This window comes from Furipterus horrens, unplaced genomic scaffold (genome assembly GCF_987537825.1).
Source record: "Furipterus horrens unplaced genomic scaffold, mFurHor1.1.pri manual_scaffold_6, whole genome shotgun sequence".
Classification (NCBI taxonomy): Eukaryota; Metazoa; Chordata; class Mammalia; order Chiroptera; family Furipteridae; genus Furipterus; species Furipterus horrens.
In genome coordinates, this window is record NW_028327176.1 from 170,782,814 (window position 1) to 170,809,545 (window position 26,732).

Sequence of the window (26,732 nt, forward strand, 5' to 3'; positions counted from 1 at the left end):
TCTTTCTTGATTTGCTAAGAATACATAAAGAAAATAGTTTTATATCATTAGGTTAAAAAATTCAATATAAGCAAAAATCTGCTAGTTTGCTGAGTATCCGGTGATTAATGAGAATTATTAGTTGATGAATATATGTCATATTGCAATGTCAGTGACACAGGCAGACTTACTGGGAAGCTAATGAAGAATGATCTTCAGGATTCCTCAGTTTCACTGACACTAATAAGAATTAAATATTTTTTAAAAAGAATTAAATATTAAACCTATTCCTCAGAAAACTGCAGATGGTGTTGAGGAAATAGAGTGATTAGAATGAGACTTATACATACCATTGACAATGCACAGTATACTTCTCCCCAGTAATCCCCAAGTGACCATTTATACAATTTTTTTAAATCGTTTGAAATACTTTGCTGATTTAATCCTTTAAAAATATACTAATGAAACAGAATATAGGTATTACGTCTATTTTCCTGGTATGGACTCTGACCAAGAAATTTTAAAACAAATTTTGTTTGTCTGTTTCTTTGTTTAATTTCACTGATATTTGTCCATGGAAAGAGCTGGCGATTCTTGCTTTCCAGGAAAAATTATGGACTCAATGTATAAATCTGTAGTCAATTCACTGCACAACTTCAGATGCCAAGTTCTTGTGAAAGTAAGAGCTATAAAACTTATCATTTAAGCTTACTTAAATTTTAAGTATAATTTTATTCTCTTGGTCTTCTCTTTTAATTTGAGTTTTCACCATCTCATAGATTTTTAACATGGCTGCCATATAGCAATGAATGAATTAGATGTATTTTTGTCCCACACCATTCGTTCATTCTCTGCTTCAAGCAGTATTTATTGAGAACCTGTGATGGGACAGACGTTGGTCTGCGTGCTGGGAACAGCAATGAGCTAGACAAGGTTTCTGCTTTCATGAAATGAGAGAGCCCAAGAGGAGGTGATTTTCAAATATAGCTCTTGTCAAAATATGTCGTGGTGTTTAGTAAGCTACACCGAAGCAGAATATAACTACTAGCAAAATATACACTTGTTTTCATGAATTTTTATTTTCACTTGCAGCTGCTGAAACCTGTCAATCATTTCTCTAAGACACTGAATTTTCCAGCTCTCACCTGGGGTTGCTATTGATTGCCAGCAGAATTTACAGAAACCTCCTTTCTGAGGGCAAGGCCGTGTCTCAGAGCTGTCCATATGGAGATGGTCAATACATACTGACCAGTCATAGTTTTTTGGTTGTCTATGGGAACATCTGGATCTTTGACCTCACAAGTAGTAATACAACAACAAACCCTTATCCCTGTGGAAAAGTGTTTGTTCTTTTGTGGCTCAGAGGCCCTGTGTTTGCATGTGAGGCTTGATGTTCTGGAAGTCATTTTCTCTTGCACTGGGGTTATTTAATTCCAAGGAGTGGTTTGAATTTCTTTTAAAACTATAAGTGTATAGGATTACATTTAATTGTTGGTTTATGTACAGGAGCATTACTGTAGTGAGCTGGAAGGAGTGCATTATAAGTACTCCTTTGTCCTGAGTAAATATTCATTCAGTTACAGGCTGGATGAGGTCCCATGAATCTCTGAATTGTGACATCTGTATAATGATTTGGAAATCTTGCTGATATTATCTATTAAACTTTTGCTGTCTATAGGGTCATATAAAGTAGCTTGGAAATTGCAGTGTAAATCGAGAAAGCCAATGTCTAAAGCTTGGACACTTTGACCAGATGGTCAGAGTTTAGTAATTGTGAGAACATATTGTTGGCAACACAGGTCAAACCGAAGGAAAAAAAAAAAAGCAGCTGTTCCAAGCGCTCACAGTGTGTGTCTCCCAGGGACGGCTTGGGGACAGGCTGAGGCATTGCTGCATGGTACATCGGGCTAAAGGGCAGGTTCGAATTTCACTCTTGACAGTGACAGTCAACTAAAGGAATGATTTTATTGAAGTACAGCATGCTCTCCCAGTAGTTTCTGAGATTCCTTTTCAAGTGTCAGAGAAGGACTTTTGTTCAGAACCCCAGTGCCTCCATCTTCTGGAATATAGGGACTTCACTGCTCACCACTCCTTTCAGTGTGTTCTCAGTCTCCACTCCACATGTGATTTGAAAAGCTATGTTCTTCATAATATATTCATACTAGACTTAAGAAGTTAACAAGCCACATTTTCATTTCAATAATCTACTACTCATCAAGATCATATGGATTGCACTGAACTCAAAGAAATGTATCTGATTGTGAACTCTCTGTGTGAGGCGATTAATACTGGAGAGTCTAAACGGATGAACTTTCTGGTGGTATTCCCTAACATCGCTGGTGGTCAAAACTCTGAGTATCAGGGAAAATATGGGAAGTGTCATTAAACCCTCAATCATAAGGTAGTGCCTCATGCAGCAGTACCCTTTTCCTGCCTGAGGATACTGCCAGGTGTGGGGAGAAGCTACGTGGCTTAGCACATGTGGCTGCTGCACAGTATTCCCAGTATAAAAGCTTTCCAAACACTTTTGGGATTTTTCTGCTGTTTTGAACAGATGGCCCGTGACCTGCAGTGACTTTATTCAGATCCATGGCCCATGGAATCCAGGATCATGTCCAATCACTAAATGAAGTCCCACAAGGCCATGTATGGTCTGGTACCTGCCAACTTTCCCAACCTATATCTCTCTACTCCCCAGTTCTCCCCATTATCTAAACCCCGCCTCCTTCTAGTCATTTTTAACTTTCTTGTCAATTGTGTTTAGGCTTCTGCATCTACAGCACCAAGAACAAACACCATTATCTCGTGTCTTCAGTTCCAGTTGAGGACTTGTTAGTTCCTCTCTCCCCCATCCAATCAGAATACGTTTTCCAGAAACTCTTCCACAGCCATCAAGAACGTGACCAGTATTTGTGAACAACTGTGAGAAACCTTCTCTTTCCCAAACTCATCTGGGTTCTCTCTCCTTCCTTAATTCCAGGAATAATTGTGTACCAGGCAGGTCTAGAGAGTCCCTGGGCCTCAGTGTGGTAACCAAATGGTCTATAGAAACCTTCTAGAGTCTACATTTCCACTACACAAGTCAGCTTAATCCTCCCTAATTAGTACTTCAGACACACAAAAAAGATTTGAGAATAATGCAAGCAAAATAGAGATGGTTTCTGCTTAACTTAACTAATAAATTTAACATAAGCAGCTAATCACAGATATGTCAGCACCATTGCCGCATTGGAAAGCCCCCAGTGAAGATCTGCTGAATTAATATTTTGAATGAAAGAGTCAATGGAAGTGAGACTTTACTTTAGACTTTCCCTTGCAGGAAGTGAAAACACTTGTCTAGTAAGTATTGGTCCAGTTTTCCATCTGCTCTTGCCCTCTCATTTTCCATTCATTCATTCCTTCATTAAGCAAATATTTGTTGGGCACTTCCATCTAACAGGTGCTGCAGACTTCTCTCCCTTGGGGTTTGAGGTTGCCCACGGCAGTGGCTCAACATCCAGATTAAGGAGATAGCATGAAGTAACACTGGGTATAGCTAAAAAAAAAAACATGGTTTTCATGGCTTCTCTTTTTCCAAATAATTGTATATTCTTAAAAATAATAACTTACTGAGTACATAGTGCTTTACATATTTTAGCCCTCATTTAATCTTCATGTTAAACCCACGAAGTAGGCAGTAGTATCATCTTCATTTTACAGATAAAGAAATAAGGACAATAAATTATTGGATAATTGCCCAAGGTGAGAAATCTAGGAAATGCAACAGTCTTTATTTGAACTCAAGAGCCCATATTGGACTCATCTTAAAACCGTGGAATGGAAAGTCTCCTAAATCCATGACAAGTTGTATGCTACAACTGTGAATGATTTAGTTGGCCACAGTGGTCTCCAAAATCCCTCCCAAATTAACAGTGCGAGTTTCTGGTGCTGGAGATGCTCTGTCCATGCTGCAAATCCTTATATAGTCCATCTTCCATTTCCTGTATTCTTTTGGATCTGTACCTTGCATTAAACTTGGCTCTCTCCCTCCCTCTTAAAGGCTGGCTACTACTCTATCCTACTCTGAGCTTATTGCCTGAACCTGTCCTGCCAACCTCTGCTCTTTGGACCTTGGATTTTGTAGGTTGCCTTCGGAGGGACTGGTGCTCTCCAACATGAGAGGAGCAAAAATGTCCCCCTCATGAAATGTCATGACTTACACAGTAGAACTGTATTTTCTAATTTGTACACAGTACTGCCAGATGGGCCTCTCCTACTTCCACCTCCTTCCTTCCACAAAACAGCACACACACCAGGTCCCATTGTGGGTTTCAGAGTACACAAGATACTTTCATATATATTACATTATATCACTAGAGGGGTGAACATTATTACTCTATCCACTCTACAAGTGAATTCAAAATGATAACTAATAGTATGCCCAAGATCCCACAGCTAGTGAGGGTCAGAACTCAGATAGTCTCAGCTCTTTTTGTTCTATGCACCAATCTGTTGTCTTTCTGTACCGCTTCCTGTTTTCTATAAAGAAAGGTGGCTATAGATTTCCTCTTTAAAAACTCACGCTGTATAAGCTAAATGCTTATGGCTAAAGTTATTTGTTTTTATAGAAATGTCTCTTTTGCTCTGAAAACTAGCTAAAGCTAGTTATCAACACTAGGGGCTCTCAGAAGGTAAATAAAGAATGAAATTGTATTGCAAAATTTTGACGTAATTTTTTTCCTCTGTTACGTCTGCTGAAAGGCAGGGCTCAGAGCCCATACCAGAATTATTCCCAAAGTGTCTTGGACCAACATGCCTACTCAGTTCCGATAACTGAGTGCATTAGGAAAATATCCCAGTTGTATTCCACATGCTATCAGCCTTCACAGGCATGGATTCTACTAAAATTGTGCTTGCCCAGAGGCTATAGCCATTGTTTTACACAATGAAAGATGTGATTTTCAATGTGTGTTTCAATGCGTGTAATGAAAGTCAAAGTGTTGCATGAAGAATAGCTTCATGAACTGGAAAATGTAACATAACCCAGTGACTCTGAACCTGTGCACCATCTGACCCCAGCATCTCCTTGAGAGGGTCCAGAGGACACTGATAGTACTATGGCCTTTCTAGTGCCCTCTACTGTCCAGGCCCGAAATGACAGAAAACCAAGTTGTGCATTCTGGGCGTTTGCTTAGTAACTTCAAAAAAAAAAAAAAAAAAAAATTTTACTCTTGGGCTCAAACCAGGTTTTCCAAGTTTTGGTTCATAATAAGTAGTTTTTAAACACTTAAAAATAGGGGTGTGTAATAAAATGTGGAGAGACTCTCTGGAGATTGCTGCTGCTGGCACTTCTGTAATAGAAAGCATACGCCATTGAGCTAACATTTTGTTCTCTGACTGAAGAAGAAAACAAAGCTGTTAAAAGCTGGTAGGCTCATTTCCAGTAGCAATAGAATTAATATCTTTCAAGTCACTCCTAACCATAGCTAATTAGAGGCCTACAGGGATGGCCCTTCCTGAAGGGTCACCTCAGGTTATTTAGCCCATAGATGTGCTGCTGACTGTGGGCAACAATGGATTTGTTAAGAATTTCAGCTCGAGGTGATTATCTTTTTTTTTTTCTCCTCTTGCTGGTGTGCCCCTTATTTTGATTGGCTGAGATGGGGTTGGGTGATGGGGCCTGATGCAAAGGCAGGGCCAGGTTGTTGCTGGAGATCTGCAGTGACAGGTTGTTGAAAACTTATTAGTCTGACGTTTTAACAGCCTGCAATGGGATGGAAATCTGCTCTTTCACTGGAAAATCTTAGAAAGGAAAACATGAGCTCGAGCTGAAATTAGCCCCAGTTCCAAATTTGCTGTCCTTTTGCTCCAGAGGGCCCAAGGCTGCCACAGTGTTTAGAGATTAAGGACTCACTGTGCCACCCACACAGTAGACGGACTCAGTCCACTATTACAGTAGGGTACCCTGAAAACGCACCTCTGGGAGCTGGGGACATTGTGACGTGTTCAACACTAGGTGCTAATGGCTTCTGCAGTAGCAGAAGTCAGCCCCCATGAGGTTTCATCTGTGTGGTTAGGGGTCGTTCTTTTGCTCATAGCCATTCTGTATAATAATCCAAGAAGAAGGAATAAGGAACACCTCAGGCTTGTTACCCATGCTAAGGTAGAAACAGACAAAATGATGGTGGCCGATAGTGTTAACGAGATCTATTGGGTACCATTGTATTGTACTTATCTGTTACAACGCTGAAAGAATTCATTAAGTGTCTCCATGCTTCAAAAGCAAACCCAACCTCTCTACCCTGGTTCAGAATTTTTTAAATCACTACTAGCCTCTAGTTTCCTCCAACCTTAACTGCGACTACAGCTTTGATTAAGCCCTCTCCCCTGACCCACCACAGCTTTGCCCCTAAAAGGGTTTCTGGGCTTTGCACAGGCAGCTGCCTCTGCCTGGATGGGCTCCCTCTTTTGCCAGCCCACTCATTCCTATCCTTCAGACAGGCCTATGGTCATATCTTTTTAGAAGCCATCTCTGATAGCTGTAGGCAGCGTTGGACGCCCACCATTAGGGATGCCCGTAGCCTTCTGTGTTCTGACCTCAGGCCAGGCTATAAACTCCTTAAGACAGTATCTAGCCTAAATCTCATTTGATTTTGTATCTATACTCAGGGTGCAGTGCCTGCACCAAGTAGGTACTCAATAATGATGTAATTTTGAATGATTATTTATTCGTTCACTCATCTGACAGACATTAATGAAGTTGCAAACTTCCAGGCCCTTCAGGGAGTTTGGTCTCTTAACAGAAGCTCTTTTTCTGATCTACAGACCTAAACCATTTTCTCTCTAAGCCTATCTTCCGGAGGTTTGGCTTTGATTAATATCATTCGATTCTTTGTTGGGGAAATGTGAGATGGGAGGCGACTCAGATATTTTAAACTGTCTTCTGAATGCTACTGCAGCTCCATATGACATGGCTGCATCTAATGGCAGCATTTACTGGTGTAATACATAAATCTCCAAAAAATAAATCTCTTCTCATGCTACCCCGATAATCTTAAAGCTCAAGTGTATCCCACAGGATTACAGTAAAGAATTATTTATTCATTTATTTAATTAACATTGGGAGTGCCCATTATGCATTAGTAGTTATGCTAGATACTTAGGGGTTCAAGGGTGTTCAAATAAAACAGGTGCATCATCATACAAGCATTTGTTTGTTTACTAAAACCTCTGTAGAGAAATTCTTATACGGCAAACTTGCGGGATTTAGGGACTTAGAGATGGAGTGAGGGTGGGAGTGAAGGCAGCCTGTACTGAATGAAGCCTTGCTCGCTCCAGGTTGTCTCTGTTGCTCCTGGCAGAGATGAAATAAATGCACTTCATTTTCCACCAAATAATGACCATGGTTGGCACCTCTTCATCTTAGCAAACTCAACCCCCCCCCCCCAAAAAAAATATGAGTCTCTATGTCAGGGGCTCTTTTTGTTTTGTTTTGTTTTAATGCTCTTTCAAGCACAGTCATGGAGGTGCTGGGGTTTTTCTGCCTTTCTGCTGGAACATCTAACATTTAGTCACTAGCAACAGGGGTGTCAAGAGGCAACTGTGCCAATAGCTTTTCGATCCCTGGATCACTGCCGTGGTGGCATGTCCTTGAAGGCAACGCCTTCAGTGATGCCTCCTGCTTCTCCGCTTTCCCAACTGTGGCCCAGCACAGCTTCCCTCTGAAGCCAATTTTGCATTTTTTTCTGAGAGTCATTTCTGGAGGCCCATCCCTTAGCCTGCTCCTCCAATGATTTTATAAGCATCTCATTTCATGTATTAAATTCTTTTCTGCTTTAAAAGGAAGCTATTTGGATAGGAAGGAAATAAAGAATTACACTCTATTAATTATTTGCTGATAACATTTGATGTTACTTACAGAAAATATTTATTGCCTCAGCTGATACTGAGGAAACCTCCAAGCAACAGGATTTCTGTTTTGGGTTTGGTTTGCTAATATTTCCTTCCATCCAAATATATCAAGACACTTGCCCTAAAAGGATTAGCTGCTGGAGGCCTCCTGAGAAACTAATACATGCAAGTGATAGCAAATATTAAAAATAAAAACTATGAAAGCTTTTTTGAAGCAGCAAAAAATATTACCTGATTTAATAAATCTAGACGTACTGCCAACTAAACAATGTATGAACACCTCACTGTCCTTATTGTTTTTAACTTCTTTCAAGTATTACAGGTACTATTATTATTTGAATATTGTTGTCATTTAAGATATAATTTTTCTTTAAGAAAATGAGGTTTGCTGAATACTAGTGTTATTTTAAAAATTACCATAATATCAATTGTTCACAACTGATTTTATGATGAAAGTAATGAAAAATACAGTTCATTTAAGAGAAATATATTTTATTGCATGTTTTGCTGCAACATATGACTTAGTTCATGCAAATTAAATACTTTCAATGAAAAACACTGATAAATGTAGTATTTTATAAAATTCATTTTATTCTTCCTGACTAAAAGGCAAATTTTAGATTTAATATAGAAAATTTTTAATAAATAATAATTAGCAACCAATTGAAAAATATTCTGACTTTTTAAATCACAAGTATTTCTTCATTTTCAATCCTAAATAATAGTATGAAATTAAAATTTTTAACAGATGAGTTAGTTATTAATTTGTATTTTTGTGTTAGAATCTGTAGTAATTTAAATCAGTGCATTCTTGTTCTTAATGAATTAAAAACTAACCTTACAATGATACTGTGATGTGAGTAATATTACCTTGTGTTACAAGCAAAAAAACAAGTTTTGCAAAACTAAATAAATTGTCCATGATAGTATAATTGGTAAGTGGAGACAGCAACAGGATTTGAACTTAGATCAATCTAATCCAAAGCCTACACTCTAATGGGTGGCAACTCATTCAAACAGCTATTGACTAATGAATGAGAGTAGGGGGTGTAAATAGACAGAGTCCGCTTGGCCAAGGCAATGAGGAAGCCAACAGTAGCCAGTATTTGGGAATCTAAGTATAGTGCTCAAGCATCAGGTCAGTTGTCAGCTTTTATTCTCTCACCTAATTTTCTGCTCTCTTAAAAGAGTATAATGAGAGTATGAGATGGTAGATGTACGGCACTTACAACAGTGCTTAGCCCAAAGTATAGGCTAAATATATGTTAGAGAGTCTACAAGTGTTTAATAAGGATCTACTATTTATAAGGCACCAGAGCTGCAATAATGAAGCATATTAGCAACACGAGCAATAGAAGTGGTTTGCTGCTTTGTGGTCTAAGAGGGTGATAGGCATTGTACACATGAGTTCGTGTGCAGCATATCCTATTTGTAGCGAGAAGAGGGCTTGATCCAGGAGGATCTGTCCTTGGCAGGGCTCTAGCCCCTTGCATAGGGATTTTGATAACTATACCCTACTATTTGGAGACAGTGTTGGCTGAGACAAATGAGCATAAACAAGAAGAGTTGGTCTCAGTATTTCAGGCACAGATAAAACAAAGATGGCGATCCTATGGAGAGATGAGAAGCTGAGAATTAGGTAGAAGTCTGATGACCAGAACCAGACCAAAGTCAGGGTCATTGCAACAGAGTGCTGGGATGGGGCTGGGGGTGCAGCTGCATGACCAAGTAAAGCAGCGAGGGAGAAAGGTTGCAGCACCTGAGAATCCAGCAGGACCTGAGACCTTCCCTTATGGCAGATCCTACAGTTTTCTGAGACTCAGACCCATGGCTTAACCCAATTAACTTCCTAAACTGGGTCATCACCCTTGTTTTCACAGCAAGCCGACAGCTGGCAGTCAAGGTCCCTTAAACACTAGTATCAATGAAAAAAAAAAAAAAAAAAACACTGGAAAAATATGGTTTTTTTCCCAAATCATGGAACAATCAGATTCCCTTCTAGGCATTGCTTTAAATTCTGTTACCATTATTTGGTAACTTTACAAAGCCAGGCAACTGAAGAACTCGTCAGAAGGCCTTAGGCATTTCCCAGACAGCCAGAGAAATGAAGACAGGAAGAGGACCACCTCAGGGTCATCTGAAGGACCACCATGGCTGCCTTGCTGCTTGGTCATTAGTTTGTGTGGTCAGTGAACCCTGGCAGACCATGACTGTTAAAGAATGCATGTTTCATGGGAGTTTCAGAAACTTCTCCTGGTCCTGTTTGTGTCCAGGAAAGAGAGAAAGACCCCCATGGCATCACCCTCACCCACACCCACTGAGGGACATATATAAATAAGGCTGCCCTTGGGCTCTGGGTAGCTGTGGGAAGTTATGCAACCTCCGCCCATCTTTTGCTGCCAGTCCCTGCAACTAAAACAAGGAAAGCTCTTCAGTCCTAGCACTTTGTCATTAACAAAGGGTAAGGGACCACTCCAGAGTTATTTCCTTATAGGACCCAGAATATGAATTGATAGAACTTGCTAGTTAGCACTTTGCTTTGCCAAGAAGTTGAAAACATTATAGAAATCTCTGATCTTTCATTTTAAAATAGCTATTAGCTCTTTCAGGTCATAAAAATAACACTTTAAAAAGCAGGTAATTCAGGAAATGGATGCTAGCAATTTGAAAGGGTTTAATTTCTGCCAAAACACAGACAAAACAAAGACTGACAGTCCAATCAGACTCCACGGTCATTAATCATCACATTTGCTTACTGAGCTGACTGTGGCATATAGTGGCGTCCCATATTACTTACAAATAAATGAAACATGAAGAGATTAAATGGCATGATAAATATCACTTGATACTTAGGTCAGCAGAGTAATGGGGGAAAAGCTAGCAATACTCTTCATTTAATACTTAATACTCTCTTGCCACCTTTGGGCTCACCCAGTCTTCCTCTTCTGCAGCCCATTCTCTTGACTCACCCATGCAGTGCTCCCCTTTCATGGCCCAGAGCCAGTTGCCCATCTCTTTGTGCACAATGTAGGTCATTCCAGAAAAATGGTTGATTTGAATGTAATTTAGTCATCTTTTACCCTCTCAACCTGCGCACCTTTGGACCAGAAGATTTCTCTTAGTTATGGGTAAAGAACATGGAGTCTCACATCCAGAAATTGTTTTCTCCAGAAATTACTTTGTCTTATAATACATGAAATGTAGGTACAGTTGACCCTTGACCAAGTGGGCGTTAGGGGTGCTGATGTCCCACCCAGCTGAAAATCTGCATATAACAAGTCTGTCCTGAGCATAAGTGGATTTCCAACCACAGATTGAAGCAATAAGGATTCACAGGAGTGAAATTAAACAAATTATGAACAAAGAGGAAAATGGGTAATGTAGCATGTCCTCAGTCTTCCTAGGTAATAAGTAGTAAGAATAAGTTCATCCTGGTCCTCAGTGGCCTCTGTAAGCCCAAGGAAGCCAGGTGTGGGTGCCAAGAAGCAGTGTGCAAAGGGCCATTTTTATACTCAGAATGTTACATATGGGAGTGATTCTTTCCTGTGAAATATTTCAAGCATAGACCACAGTTTAGAGAATAATTTAAGGAACAAACCATTTCAGTAGGTCTTCCCCTACCCTACCCATCCACAATTTTGCTTTCTGTGGTTTTGGTTACCCGCCATCAACAGTGGTCTGAAAATATTAAATGGAAAATTCTAGAAATAAATAATTATAAGTTTAATTTTTTAAATTATATTTTATTGATTATGCTATTACAGTTGTACTGATTTTTCCCGTCTTTCCCTCTCCACCCAGCACCCTCACTCCCTCAGGCAATTCCCCCGCCATTATTCATATCTATGGGTCATGTGTATAAGTTCTTTGGCTACTCCATTTCCTATGCTGTACTTTACATCCCCATGGCTATTCTGTAACTACCTATTTGTACTTCCTAATCCCCTCACCTCTTCACCCACTCCCCACACCCACCTCCCATCTGGCAACCATCAAAACACTCTCTATATTCATGATTCTGCCTCTGTTCTACTTTGCTTAGTTTGTCTTTTAGATTCAATTGTTGATAGATATGTATTTTTGTCATTTTTTTGTTCATAGTTTGACCTTCTTCTTTTTCTTAAATAAGTCCCTTTTACATTTGGTGATGATGAACTCCTTTAGGTTTGTGTGTGTGTGTGTGTCTGGGAAGCTCTTTATCTGCCTTTTGATTCTAAATGATATATTTTCTGGGTAGAGCAATTTTGTCTGTAGGTCCTTGCTTTTCATGACTTTGAATATTTCTTGGCAATCCCTTCTAGCTGGCAAAGTTTCTTTTGAGAAATCAGCTGACAGTCTTAAGGGGATGACACTATAGGTAACCAACTGCTTTTCTCTTGCTGCATTTAATATTCTCTCTTTATCTTTAACTTTTGGCATTTTAATTACGATGTGTCTTGGAGTGGGCCTCTTTGCAACCATCTTATTTGGGGCTCTCTGTGCTTCCTGGACTTGCATGTCTATTTCCTTCACCAAATCAGGGAAGTTTTCTTTCATTATTTTTTCAAATAGATTTCCAATTTCTTGCTCTTCCTCTTGTCCTTCTGGCACCCCTATGATGTGAATGTTGAATCTCTTGAAGATGTCCCAGAGGCTGCTTATACTATCCTCATTTTTTTTTTGGAGTTTTTTTTTCTCTTGTTGTTCTGATTGGTTGTTTTTTTCTTCCTTATGTTCCAAATCATCGATTAGATTCTCAGCTTCATCCACTCTACTGTTGTTTTCCTTTAAATTGTTCTTTATTTCAATTAGAGTACCCTTCATTTCTGACTGGATCTTCTTTATGCTGTTGAGGTCCTAAGTTCCCTGAGCATGTTTATAACCAGTGTTCTGAACTCTGCATCTGATATATTGCTTATCTCTATTTTGTTTAGTTCTTTTTGTGGAATTTTAATCTATTCTTTCATTTGGGCCATGTTTCTTTGTCTCCGTGTTTTGGTAACCTCCCTGTGTGTTTTCCTATGTATTAGGTAGAGTTGCTTTGACTCCATGTCTTGGTAGTGCGGCCTAATGTAGTAGGTGTCTTTTAGGGTCCAGTGGCATAGCCTTCCCTATCACCCAAGCTGGGAACTCAAGGTGTGCCCTTCATGTGGACTGTGTACACGCTCCTCTTGTAGTTGAGCCTTGCCTACTGTCGGCACATCAATGGGAGGGATTTACCTGGGCCAGTCAGTTGCAAGGATTGGCTTGGCCACTTACCACCAAACTCCACCCTCTGTGGGCAGGGCAGTGGTGCTCCAACATGGTCTGTAGCTCTCCACTGGGTGCATTGGCCCTGGGGTTTCCAGAGTGGTGAGGGGCAAGATCAGCCCCATATGTGTTTTGCCTGGGCCACCCTGCCTGAGCTATAAAACAATCTGAGATGATTGCTTCTTGTGGTGCACTTGAAGATTCCCAGGTGAAGCCAAGTTGTGAAACTAGGCTGGTGCTGCTAGTGCAGAGCCTGGGGCTCACTGAAGCCAGCTGTTGCTTGTTTGATAGGGATTAGGAAGTTGTGCAGCATGAGCCATGACCAGCCATTCATATGGAAAATCAGCTTGGGTGGGTCCATAATTTGGGTGGGGTGGAGTCTCTGAGGATCTCGAAGACAGGTCAATATTAGCCAAGCTGATGGAGGCTCAGATATGGCACCAGTTTGTTGGCTTTGTGGCTCTGTGGGAGTATGGTTTAGAAAAGGGACAGTGGCCTCTGTTCACCATGATGCCAGACACTTCAGTTCCTCTCTGTATGTCACTGATGCCTTTCAAGCTGCTACCCCAGTGCTGGAGCTCAGAGGGAGTGAATCTGAGTAGGTGAGTTTATGTGTGTGTTCTTTAAGAGGATCTATTCGGAGCTCCTGCATTTTCTTCCACCAACTCAATCCTTGCTGGTTTTTGCAGCCAGAAGTTGTGGGGACTTATCTCACTGGCACTGCAACCCTGGGCTGTGGAGTTTGGTGTAGGGCTGGGACTCCTTGCTCCCGAGATATCCTTCCCAAGTTTTTGTCCACCCCATGTGGGTGCGGGACCAGCCTGTTCCATGTCTGCGCCCCTCCTACCAGTCTGCATGGATGTGGTTTCTTTAATTCCGTACTTGTCCCACTTCCACTCAGTTTGATTTCTGATGGTTCTGAGTGATAGTTGTTCTATATTTTAGTTGTAATTTTGATGTGGTTGTGCAAAGAGGTGAGCCATGTCTGCCTATGCCCCCATCTTGACCAGAAGTTGAAGTAACTGTAAATTTTAAATTGCCTGTGGTTCTGGGTAAGCATGATGAAATCTTGTGCCCTCTCACCAGGGATTTAAATCATCCCATTGTCCAACATGTTCATGCTTTATACACTCCCACCAGTCAGTCACTTCGTAGCCATCTTGATGATTAGATGGCTATTGTGGTATCTCATGCTTGTGTTCAACTAATCCATATTTTACTTAATAATGGCCCCAAATTGCAAGAGCAGTGATGCTGGCAGTTCGGATATGGCAAAGAGAAGCCATAAAATGCTTCCTTTAAGTAAAAAGGTGAGAGTTTTCTACTTAAGGAAAGAATAAAAATTGTGTGCTGAGGTTGCTAAGATGTACCATAAGAATGAATCTTCCCTCTGTGAAACTGTGAAGAGGAAAAAGAAATTCATGCTAGTTTGCTGAAACAGAGACAAAGAGAAAGACCACATTCACATAACTATTATTGCAGTATATTGTTGCAATTATTCTGTTCTATTAGTCATTGTTAATCTCTTACTGTGCCTAATTTATAAATTAAACTTCATCATAGGTAAGCATGTGTAGAAAAAAACATAATATATTCATATATTGGGTTCAGTACTACCTATTATTTCAGGTATCCAGTGGGGGTCTTGAAATGCATCCCCATGGATAAGGAAGACTACTCCATAGGAAGTTGATAACCCATGAATGCTCTTTAGCATTCACTACTCTGTATATCTTCCCTCTCCCAGAATTTGATGTTCCCTATTCATTGACTGTTTTTATGTTTCTGTAAATTAATTTATCCATAAAAATATGTACTATGTTTAGATATTTTCAATAAGATAAAAAATGAAGATAGGTTTTTGCTTAACATTTTATTTTTATGATTTAAAGATATATTTTCTAAGATTTGAACATTAAACAATTTAAATATTTATATATGCTATATATATGTATGTGTGTGTGTGTATCCTTACAGTATTTGTAGTCCTAATTCTTTCCCTTTTAACCACCATGTAGTATTCCAAGGTATGAATAATATATTATTTATCTATTTTGTAGCTAGACATTAAAGTTATAGGTGAAATTTTTTTTGGTTATCAGAAGATGATTTGCTATGTCGTGCGGTATGCACATTTCAACTTAGGTTAAAATCTAGTAATTAGTAAGTAGAAATCTAATAACATTTTGCCATTTTTTTCTCCAAAATAGGTCTATCACTTCATATTCTAACCTACAATGTGTGAGAGTGTTCATTGCTGTACATTTATTATAACACTTGTTATTTCCAAATTTCTAAGTTTTGCCACAGTGATGAGTTCAAAATAAGCTTCATTTTATCTTTAATTTGCTGATTCCTAATCATTACTATAATTGATTAAATATATTGTGTTCATTGACCATTCAGTTGTCCTCTTCCACAAACTGATTGTTCATATCCTTTATCTTTTTCTATGTGTTATTTTCTTATTTATTTGAAGGATTTAAAAAATATATTCATACACAAGCCATTTGTCAGTAACATACATAAATGTGGTCTATTCTTAAATAACTGATGTATCGCTGGAGTTTGCCTTATACAAAACTTTTTTATAATCACATTTAAACTAAGACATAGACAAGGAAGTTGATATTTCCATGAATCTCTGGGTTCAGGAGAAGCATTTATGAGTGTCTCTTCTTCATCATTTTCTTATTTGCTTTTCTTCCCCAAGTTCAGAGAGTTAAATTTAGGCTACCAACTTTGTACTTGATAATCTCTGTGCTTGATTGCAGATTAGGTAGTTTAGAATAATTTTGGTGCTATATAAGGACCAGTTTTGAGAAGGATTAACCTCATATTATTAGGTCTAATAGACCTAATAATACCCTGGCTGGTTTGGCTCAGTGGATTGAGCGTCGGCCTGCGAGCTAAGTGTCGCTGGTTCGATCTTCCAGTCAGAGCACATCAGAGAAGGAAAACTCTGACTCCAAAAAACCTCCACTGCCTTGCGGCATACCTCTTCAGGGGAAAGGCTAAGGGAGTAAACCCCGACAGAAAATCCGGAGCCGGAGTCCCTAAGGCAGTTTGACGTTGTAGTCAACACCGGCAACTCCTGCGGCGCACCTGAAGCCAAGCTGTATTGACTCCGTCTTTCCCTTGGATCCTTCAGCTGCGAAGAGAGGGGGGGGTCTGCTGCATGGGCAACAGCAGACCCTCCATATCACCCTGCCCAGGCTCTGTAGCTTCAGCTTCACTGGAGAGGACACTCCAGCGTCATCGCAAGATGTCGATTCAACACGGGAGGAGACAGATACCGTGTCACTCCCGAGTTGGACTGCACAGCCATTCTCGGCGGTGCAGATAGACTCTTAAGAAGCTACACCATCGTCTCTCGAGACGGACGGCTGCCGACGACGAATAGACCACATATCTTCTAGTGAAATAGAAACCATTAGACACCAAGAACATCTCTGGCCATGACTGCTAATAGGAGCAGATAAAACCACTTGTAGGCAGAGGCATGAGGCATGAGGGAAAAATCTGTCCAAACCTACCTATCAAATATTTTACTACCAGGGAAGTCTCTGCTCATAACCTGAGTTCCTAGACTGGATAACCCAGGAAAACATGAAGAGTAGAATAATGTCATGGTAATGTCAGGTTGCATGAACATGTTTCCTTGGAAATCCTGGTATGAACTTTTAAATAATGGTGGCTTTTCTTTTTCTTTCAGAGGTGTGGAGAACTTTTGTTTGACAACCCCGAACAGAATGCCAAATGTGTTCGCATGCTAGGTAAGAAGGCTTTTTTCATTTTAGGTATATTAAGCATGTTGATGTCATGTGACTTGTCGCTCTGTTGTCGTACTGACTGAGTCCTGTTTAATATTTCAGAGGCTTACTGGCTTTTTATAGGTTTAAAGACATCTATAACACATTTATATGTGGGAAACTTGGTGAAAAAAAGTTTTGATTTTATAAGTCATGAACCATGCTTCTGGGTCTTTCAAAATTTTTCCTGAATCATTAGCATAACATAGAATTGGGTACTTTGTGTTCAGGAGACTGTGATGAAGAAAGGAAGAATTATACTGTAATTCTTAAACTAGAGATGATAAGTTAGGTAAGTAAACTATTAAGAATTTACATCACACCACAAAGCCCTTACAATGCCTGGAAGAAATATGTATTCAAACTAACCTGAAGTCAGCACAATTACCCACAATGCATTTGTGATAAAATTGCAGCACAGTACTGAGTAATTATTTATACTTGTGGGACAATATATATCACTAATGCATTTCACAAACTCTGTTAAGTTATAATATTCTCTTAAGAAATTAAGGTTGTATTTTTTCCATCATTATTTAAGTTAGAAACTAATACAGAAAATACAAGTGATACACTTAACCTCAAAATGAGAAACAGTCTAGATTAAGATGTGGAGGCTTCTAAATTGTAAAATTTTAAGTGTAGCATTTAGATCTTATTTAAACCACTAAATTCTGTCCAATGAACTTTCAATTAATTATAGTAATAGAATAAATTAGTAATGTGGATAAGTAGAAATAATCTTTAAATTTAACTTTCACTCAAAATTTACCCTCATCCATTCCAGCCTTGAACCATACTCATAAGCAGAGAACAAATTATTCACTTTAGCTTCTTCCATCTTCTCTGGCTACTTCTTATGTTGGCAGCCATATGTTGAGTCATATCAGTGAAATGATTCAAACAGTAGACAGCAAGATAACTAGAGGCAAGGGAAGGTCTTGGTAATTTACAACTCAAAATATTCAAGTAATAAATAATCAAAGGTTGCACATGACTTAAAAAAACTAAATACAGAAAAGGCACCATATTTTCTTTGCTTTCTGATCTTTCTTATTTTCTTGTACTAGTGTTTTAAGCTCTCAGTTGCAATTCTTGTATGTTTTATTCTTAATTAGCATGGTGGCTACAACATATTCGTTGAAAATTGAGCATTTTATTGGACAAACATGAGCAATGACCATAGCATCCACATACCCATTTCAAATATGTAGGATTCTCTTTCCTTAACCATGAAAATACCACAAAAGTGTTATTTTTTCAGGGTACAAATGATAGTAGCTAGATAGATAGACAAGCAGAGAAAAATTCCTTTGTCTAGTTATATCCTTTGTCTAGGAAACTATCTCACAACCATATCAGATCTATTTATTAATTGACTCATTTAATTTTCACAATAACAAGATAAGATTGGTGCTATTATTATCTTCATTTACAGATAACAATATTGACGCAAGTGATTGGGTATTTGGATACTTTAATATCACTAAAATATCACTGGATTATAGCTTCTACCAGATCTAGTAACTGGAATCAATTTTTAATTCATGATAATTTTTAAGCACATTAGCACATCATTTATTCTGACTAAATTTTACCTTTTCCTGGCTCCAGTGTGAGTTGACTGATTAGTTTGCTACTAAGACAAGGGCAGCAATAAACTGTTTACTACAATCTGTAGGCTTGACTTCACTTAAAGTAAGATCAATCATCTTTTTATCTCTTCTGTATTGTATCGTATGGCTTATACAGCTGCCATAAGACATTTCTGGCAACCAAATGCATCCCCGGTGAATCTTCCAGATGGAACAACATTCCAAAATTAGAAATATATTTTATATAAATCAGTTTTGTATTACTATTACTGTGATATTGACTTTAATTAATTGAACACTTAAATATGTGACAGATGAAGTCCATCTGAAGCACTTTATAAAATTAGATAATTTATTCCATGTAATTGAAGACATAGCCTCTGTTTTAAAATATAGATAGATATCCTGGAAAATGGCAGTATATTATTAAGCTTGTACATTTCATTAGTTATTTGGATTTCTATTTTTTTAAGTGATATATAACTAAATGATATAAAGGAACCATACAAATGGAATATTTTTTAGTTTAAGGACATGGGAAAAATAAAGATGAAATAGGAAAAAATCGTACATTTTATCTTTCAAAATAAGTAAATATTTAGTGGGTGTCAATGATAATACTCTGTCTAGTGAGCTTACGTTACTCATACAGTGAAAATTGTGCCCTCACGGAGCTCACATCTTGGAAGCTTAGACTTTTTCCTACTTATCTTTTTTAGAAGATTATTACAAAATTTAATTGAACCGCTTACAAAGTCCTTTTAAATCTTAAATGAAAGAGAATACCAAAATAAAATTATTAGGGATATCAATACACTTGGATCAACCCACCATGAGCAGGTGCCCACCTAAAGTCCAAGGACTACTGTTTCACAGCAGTATGTGCTATGCAAGGTAACAAAAATAGACGTAAAGTTTAATAGTTTAGTTCCTTGAAACAAACAAGAAAAATTCAAGTTATGAACATGTAATGCATTAAAATTGAGACAACATCCTGAATTTCTTCAAGAAAGGGCATCTGTATTAACATAACAGGAAAGCACCACTTCACCCTCGTTTGAAGTATTAGCTTGTTGCCACCTTTGGGAGGAACCTGGGATCGTGCCCTTATGACTTCCTAAGGAAATTCTTGAGAAAACTTCCTATTTCCAACAGTAAAGGATAGTGATTCTCTGGTATTTTGAGTGACTATTAAGTTGTCTAAGAATTGCCAGTTTTAAGTGTAGTTTTCATTGTTGCAGGTAATATTATAATGTTGAATAAATCAAAATCTCCAAGCAAAAAGACCAAATATATAAAGTCTGCATTTCTAAGACCTCGCCTCTGAAATTATGCCACCCCAGTGGCGAGATCCCTTTGTGGAAGCCAAACTGAGACGCCCACAGTTTTAAATTGTCAAGCCCTTAGGTCAGCCCCACACACCTTGAGAGACCCCCAGCTGTGCCGCTCACACTTCAGGTTTGGGTGTCTGGCTGGATCCCAGCTGTGCTCTGGTTCTGGCACAGTTGCGATGGAACAGGAAAAAGGCCACTAGCCAGAGCCATTTGCAGGTTTCTTCTCTCCCACAACTGTGTCCCCAGATAGATCTGAAAAATACAATTTTTATTCACAGTTTTCATCAATAAGTCATCCTCAGCAAAGTCATGCTTCTAGCTCATTACATTAAATAAGACATAAGAGTAAAACTTACCTTGAGTTATTCTAATGGGCTGAATTCAATGCCGTTTTAAGTGGGTGAAAATTACTGTCACATATGAGTCTTATGGTTCAGGGGAATGGTTTGTGTTGGATCTGACGGTAAATAAAGATGTACTGCAGAGCTGGCTGCACTGAGTATTTACTCTCTATACCTAAAAATTACCTCAAAGAGGGCGAATGTGGACAATCAAGTTAAGCACAAAATTGTAATAAATATTGCTTTTCTCCTTACACCACCTTTAGAGCATATACTCAAAATTCCTACCTCCCCAGCTCTCTCCTCTTTTTAAATTTAGCTATAAGATTTCTCTCAAGCCCAACTTGACCTCAGAAGTTTATATTAACTATGTCAAAGGGTATATCCATATATGGAAAGGCTTGTACCTTAATTAGGTGTAATGAACTGATACCAAGGGGAAAAGGCAGTGGAAGAGAAATTATTTCTCGTCACACAATTAATGTATGAAATATGGCAAGTTCCTAAAAGAATTTTACTTCTCAAGTATAATGAAACGGTTGGATACAATGAGCCAAGAGTATAAAGAAATTACATAAAATGGTCAATGTTGAGTCATTTCTTAGTTTATTTGCTAACTTCCTCTATGAAATGATAAATCCTGGGAGAAGAAACTTAAAACAAAATTTCTAATTAGACTTGGTGCCTCTTACAACTCCTTCTTTCTTCTTAGTCTTAGAGTGAAGTTCTTGTGAGCAGTAAACCTTAATTAGCCTAATTTATGATATTTTGTTGGCTCACTTTCTTCATATTCTTTATCAAGATTCGATATTTTCCAATTTGAAATTTTCAGTAGCCCTGTTTTTGTTTCATGTATGATCCCTTTCATGCTCATTGGTGTCATATAATTTGAGTGTATCGATATGTATCTATAGACACACAGTGTAAATATCACAAAGCAAGGACTTAGTTTTATTCACTGCTGAATGTCCAGCATCTGGAACAGTGTCGAGCCTCTGGCCCTAGTAGGAACTCAATATTTGCTGAATGTATACATGCTGATGAATTTTTGAGAACAACATAGTCATTGTAGGGCATGGCCTGATATGTCAAAGACTCATTGGTATAGCATTTAAAACCATCTGGCAACTCAGCCAAGAGGTGGATTTGCTCCTACATGAACTAATTGGCAGTTTCCCAAGTATATCACTCTAGGTTACAGGATGAGAAATAACGTAATTCTCTACAAATAAGCCATTAGAATCTGTCCTCAGAAGCAGATGATTAACATATATTTTTTAGGCACTGCTGTATGTCCAGTCCTCTGAAAGTTGATGCAATAATGAGCAAGGTAGAATCTTTATTGCCACAGAGTTTATTCTCCTAAAGATGGGACATTGTATTGAGAAAACAGGAGGGGGCCCATTGTTTTGTCTTCTCTGTGTTTATAGAAATATACAGAAAATTATTTTACCCTGAGGTTTATGATTTAAAAGGCTTTCTATATTATCTTAACTGCCTTTAAATTTTTTATTGAGAAGTAAATATTGCCTTGCATAAGGAATATAAGTTTCCAAGTCTTATGGTTGCTTTCATGGAATGTTGCAGCATTTCCACAGCAACAAAACACCACACTTGAATGCAGCTGGGACCCAGGGCTCAGATAAGAGCTAGTTGCAGAATAACAATGCAAGCAAAAGCCAACTATCAGAACTGAAGCTGTCAAACCCAAAAGTGATAGAACTGTCAGTCTTGTATTAGCTTCATTTTCTGTCTGAAGGCAGAAGAGATGAGACCTATCACCCTTTATACAATGCTGCACTTCAGAAAATATGTTCAATCAGCGAAGAGTTATAGCGGCACATCCTGTGCCAGGTAGGATGCAAAGCCATCAAAGTTCTGCTTCCTGCCCACAAGAATCTCCCAATCTCATGGGGGGTGAACAACTACACGGACAGTGCCAATGTAGCATGATAAACCATAGTAAGGAGGGGCTGGGGTCTTACAGGAAGGGGGAGAGTGGAGTGGTGTCAGGAAAGGCCTGTGCAAGTGGCCATCAGGAGCTGAGTGTCGAAGAGAATCAACTGGGGACAGGACAGCTGAGTAGGAAAGGCAGTGGCATTTTTCAGCAAAAGGAGCTGCAGGTGCAGGAAGCTTATGTGACCAATTAAAGAAACTGTAAATTGTTATGCCTGGAGACTAGAATAAGAGGAAAGAAATGATAAGATAATCAGTGTGGAGAGGAAGGTGAGGAAGATTATAAAAGGCCTGATAGCAGGATAAAGTACCATTTAGGGGCGTTTAAGCAGAGGCGCTACAATGTAGAGAATGCCCTGGAGGACTAAAAAGGGGAAAGACAGACCAGTTTATGACATGACAGCAATTAGGTGAGAACTGATGAGGCCTGCCCAAACTGAAACGATGTCAGGGGAAAAACAGAGGCATGAAATTCAGAACATTTTGAGGAAATGAGACCTGTCACCCTTGAGAGACAGTGATAGAATGTTACAATGGAGTGAGTATAGGAAATGTAATTAAATAGAGATTAGAAATGCTGTTCCCCCTCCCACATTCACCCTCAGTGAAGAATACAAGAGAATCAGATTTGCAACTGGGATAGATGATGAGTGAAATTTTGAACACAAGATATTTGAAATTCACAAGGAACTCTCAGATATTGTAAGGAATCTGAAGAGAAGGGTGACCTGCAAGTAGGTAATGGTAACAACCTATTGGTAATGATATCACCCAGGGGAAGGTGAAGAGTGAGATGAGGGTGCATCCTAGAATACTTAGAAGTGTCACACTGAAATGTTGGCAGGTTCAAGAAGAGTCTGAAGATCCCTAAATAGGTAGGAGGTTAAGAATGAGTGGACAGAGAAACAGAAGGAAAACAAGAGAGGATGGATTCATTGTAGCCAACAGAAGAGTACCAAAAGGAAGGTCATGATGCAGGTGTGAAATGCTGTAGAGGCCAAATGATATCGAGCCTAAAAGGATTCATTAGACCTAGCAACCTGAGGGTGATATCAGCAAGAGCATAATTGGTGGAAGGGTGAAGTGGGGAGGGCAACATGGAGCCAAATAGGGGAGAACCAAGGAGGTGCACTTACTCTATCAAGAGATTTGTCTGAGAAAGGAAGATGGGTAATATGGCAGTGACTGGAAGATGTTCTTAAGATAGGAAAGATTTGAGAATGCTTTGATGCAGAAAAGAAAGAGAAGGCAGAGGAAGTAGTTGATCATTTTGAAAAATAAAAACAGGGGAAGTACTTGTGAGCCTTTAACCCTTTCCCACTGTGACTGAGAGAAGGTGGTGATGCTGGCCAAAGAAGAGTAAGGATGGAGATGCATCCATCTGGGTGGAGGGGGTCAGAAACTGAGAGGATTTCCATCTAATTGCTTCCTTTCTTTTTAAGAAGAAAACATGATATTTTGATGAGAGAGAGCAGTAGTGGAGTCAAAAATAAGGAGGTAAAGGTTTGAAGTTCATGTAGGCAATAAGAAAGGAAAAGGGATATTATTGTGAAGCAGTTCTGTAGTTAGAACCTATGGACCAAAATATCAATGCCCGTTTGTTAAAAGTAAAATTACTTAAAACACAAACTGTGTTCCAAATGCACATTTCAGAGAAGTAACTGCTCCCTGTTCATAAATACCCATCCTTCCCTTTTTTCCTATCTGCTTCTCCTTCTTCAATTGCCAGCTAAGGTCCCTGGACGTGGCTGCCTTCCTTGACCCTAATTCAGAATCTCCTCTCTCTCATACTGTGAATATTAGAGTATTTTTCCATTTGTCCATCTAACCTGCATATTCCAATGGAGTAGGATTCCATTTATTTAGCTTTGTATCCCTAGCATGAAGTATTGGCTTAAAACTCCAAAGGAACACACACAAAAAACAAAGATTCCTAATGCAAGTATAAGAAAAGCTTAAGGTTATATATTTTGCCCCTAACCTTCATTTCTGCCCTCATAGTGTCCCACAGAGGCTCTTTTCTGACCAATCTTGACCTAAAAGGGGGTGCATCCCCATCCACCTCCCAGTTGTCAGGGAGACCAAAGATGCTAAGTCATTTCAGCTTTGACAGTCCCAGTGTCTTCTGAGCTAGGCCAACCCCTGAGCAATAACGTCAGAACCACCTCTTCCTCCTCAGCTGCTCCCCCTCTGGTTCATGTTCCCCTCTTACAAATTTAATTCAAAGGCTCCTTGCTCTCAGAATGAGTCCACCTAGAGATTTTTATATACATCAAACTGTATTTTTTTACAACATTCCAGAGACTATGTCATTTCTGTTCTGACCCCAAAACAATATCAGGCTCTTTATTGGAAAGAATACAGATTAAAATTATATTTTTTTGTAAATTTATATCTTTTAACAGACAAAGTTTTCATGTAGGAGAGCTATTCAGGGTGACTTAAGAGGTCTCAACCTGTCAGTCTCAAGCCACTTGCCTTGCCAGCTATAAGTATATAATGTTTTCTATAAGTATATACAGTAATGTGTGGATTATAAATAAGCATTCACAAAATATAGACATTTTCAAAGGATGAGACAAAGTTATGTATATTATAAAAGATACACACAAAGAACTTTAAAGTATTTTTAAAATAAATATTTGTTCTTATTATATCAATTGTTCTCTGTGAACTATAACATTTTTTCATATCTAATTGCAAAAACATTTTATTAACTTGCCACATCAGTTCCAAAGAGATAGCCAACTGGTTGAATAGAAAGCTTAGTTTCTGACCTGGGGTTGTAAACGCACAACTCAGTGTACAGATGATGTGTTGTAGAATTGTGCATGAAACCTGTATAATTTATTAACCACCATCACCCCAATAAATTCAATAAAAAGGAAAAAATAAATGAATATAAATATATTTAAGAAAGAAAGCTCAGTTTACATAGCCCAAAATTTTCACATGTGGCTGATTAACTAAAAATGTTAACTTCTGTGAAGCTAACTTGGACACTATAAAAACTACTGATCTTCAAGTAAAGTTTTAAAGTAGGTTAAACATAACAATAAGCAAATGCAAAGCCTTTGCTTCAGCCTACTTTAAGGTAGTCAACCACATAGAATTTAATACATTAATTCACAGTCAATATTTTTTAACTTCTACCACTTGCAGCTTGAGCTGGTCAATATTAGTGCAGTTTATCTTTACCTAAATTCTGGATTCTGGTGGTCTTGTTCTATGTGGTACACAAAAAAAATGGAGGTTTTGTTTGAAACAAGCTCTCTTTTCCTAAATGTAAAAAAATACAGACATATTAATAAAATACAGAATTTTATAAGCTTGGTGAATGTCAGTATCTTCATTGTTCAGTAATAATCATATAATACAATCTGAGAAATTTTACAATATATAAATATGAAAAGAGTTACCATGCCAAGCTGCTTTCTAAAATTTATATTGCAATCTCAAGAAAATGCATTTCAATACTTTATGTTCTTTTAGAAAATCAAATATTTGGGGAAAGTAATTAGGCATTTTGGAAGTACAGATTGAATTTAAAAATATATTTTCCACATTTCTCATGGAAAGTTTAATATCTTATTCCTGAATTACTACTTTCTTTACGGAATGGATTTGTTAATAACTACTTGGCAGTCTGTGTGAAACTTTTCTTATTCTGTCTGTCCTTTCACTTTTGTATGAGGGAAAGTCTTCTTTCATGGATTATGTTTACAAGCTGTTTGACTAATAAAATACCAAAATGACTCTGGGTTATGGTATATGAATGACCGTGATCACATTTAGGATAATTTAGCAGACATTAGGAACTTCATCATCACAGGGTCTTATGAGAATGTCTCAATTGCTTTAATAAGATTTCAAGGTAGAAAGAAGCTTTGACGGTCAAGAAAAAGGAGACAAGAACTTCTCCCAGCCTAGTCTACTTACCTGAACTCTAAAATTCAGGGTCACGTCTCAGACATGTGACCACACAAAATTGTGTAAATTTTTAGGCCATTACAAAAGATAAAAGATTTTTTTTCCTGTAGCAATTGTACTGCTGAAAATGGAGAGATACTCAATTAAAAAACAACAGTGTAACTATGCATGTCTGTTTTCTTTCATTTTCTGTAGGGAAAGCTTCTTGGAAGATCAGTTTTAAATGTTACATTTTTAAAAGATCAAATTTTCAATTAGTGAATTTAACATTAGTAAATATAAACTAATATGCAAATATGTCCAAGCTTATATTCATCAATAGTCTAATATCCTTCAACAATTGAAATCATACTCTTCATGTTCATGGACAGATCTGATACTCCTGCTATCAGTCTATTTAGATAGAAATTTTTTCTTATCTTTTTATTGAAATATAGCTTAAGTTCTGATGTGTCCAATTTTTATGTGTACAGCTCAATGAATTCTTACAAAGTTAACATATCCATGTAAAACCACAGAGATCCATATAGACAGTTACCTTCACACTGCCTCCCAGACGTTAGCTCCCAAAGATTCTATATATACTGACCCACTGACTTATATCACTGTTCCCTAATTTTAAAATTTATATAAATGGAATAAAAAAATATTCTTTTTTCTGTCTCT

At 38.2% G+C, this 26,732-nt stretch overlaps 1 protein-coding gene across 1 annotated transcript in view; it reads left to right on the forward strand.

Moving 5' to 3' along the window:
- PDE7B (phosphodiesterase 7B) overlaps positions 1-26,732 on the forward strand; it is a 288,623-nt gene that overhangs the window by 77,190 nt on the left and 184,701 nt on the right. Inside the window, exon 2 of the mRNA XM_090279881.1 lies at positions 16,814-16,874. Within this exon, the coding sequence (XP_090136007.1) occupies positions 16,814-16,874 (61 nt within the window). The remainder of the gene's footprint in view (positions 1-16,813; positions 16,875-26,732) is intronic.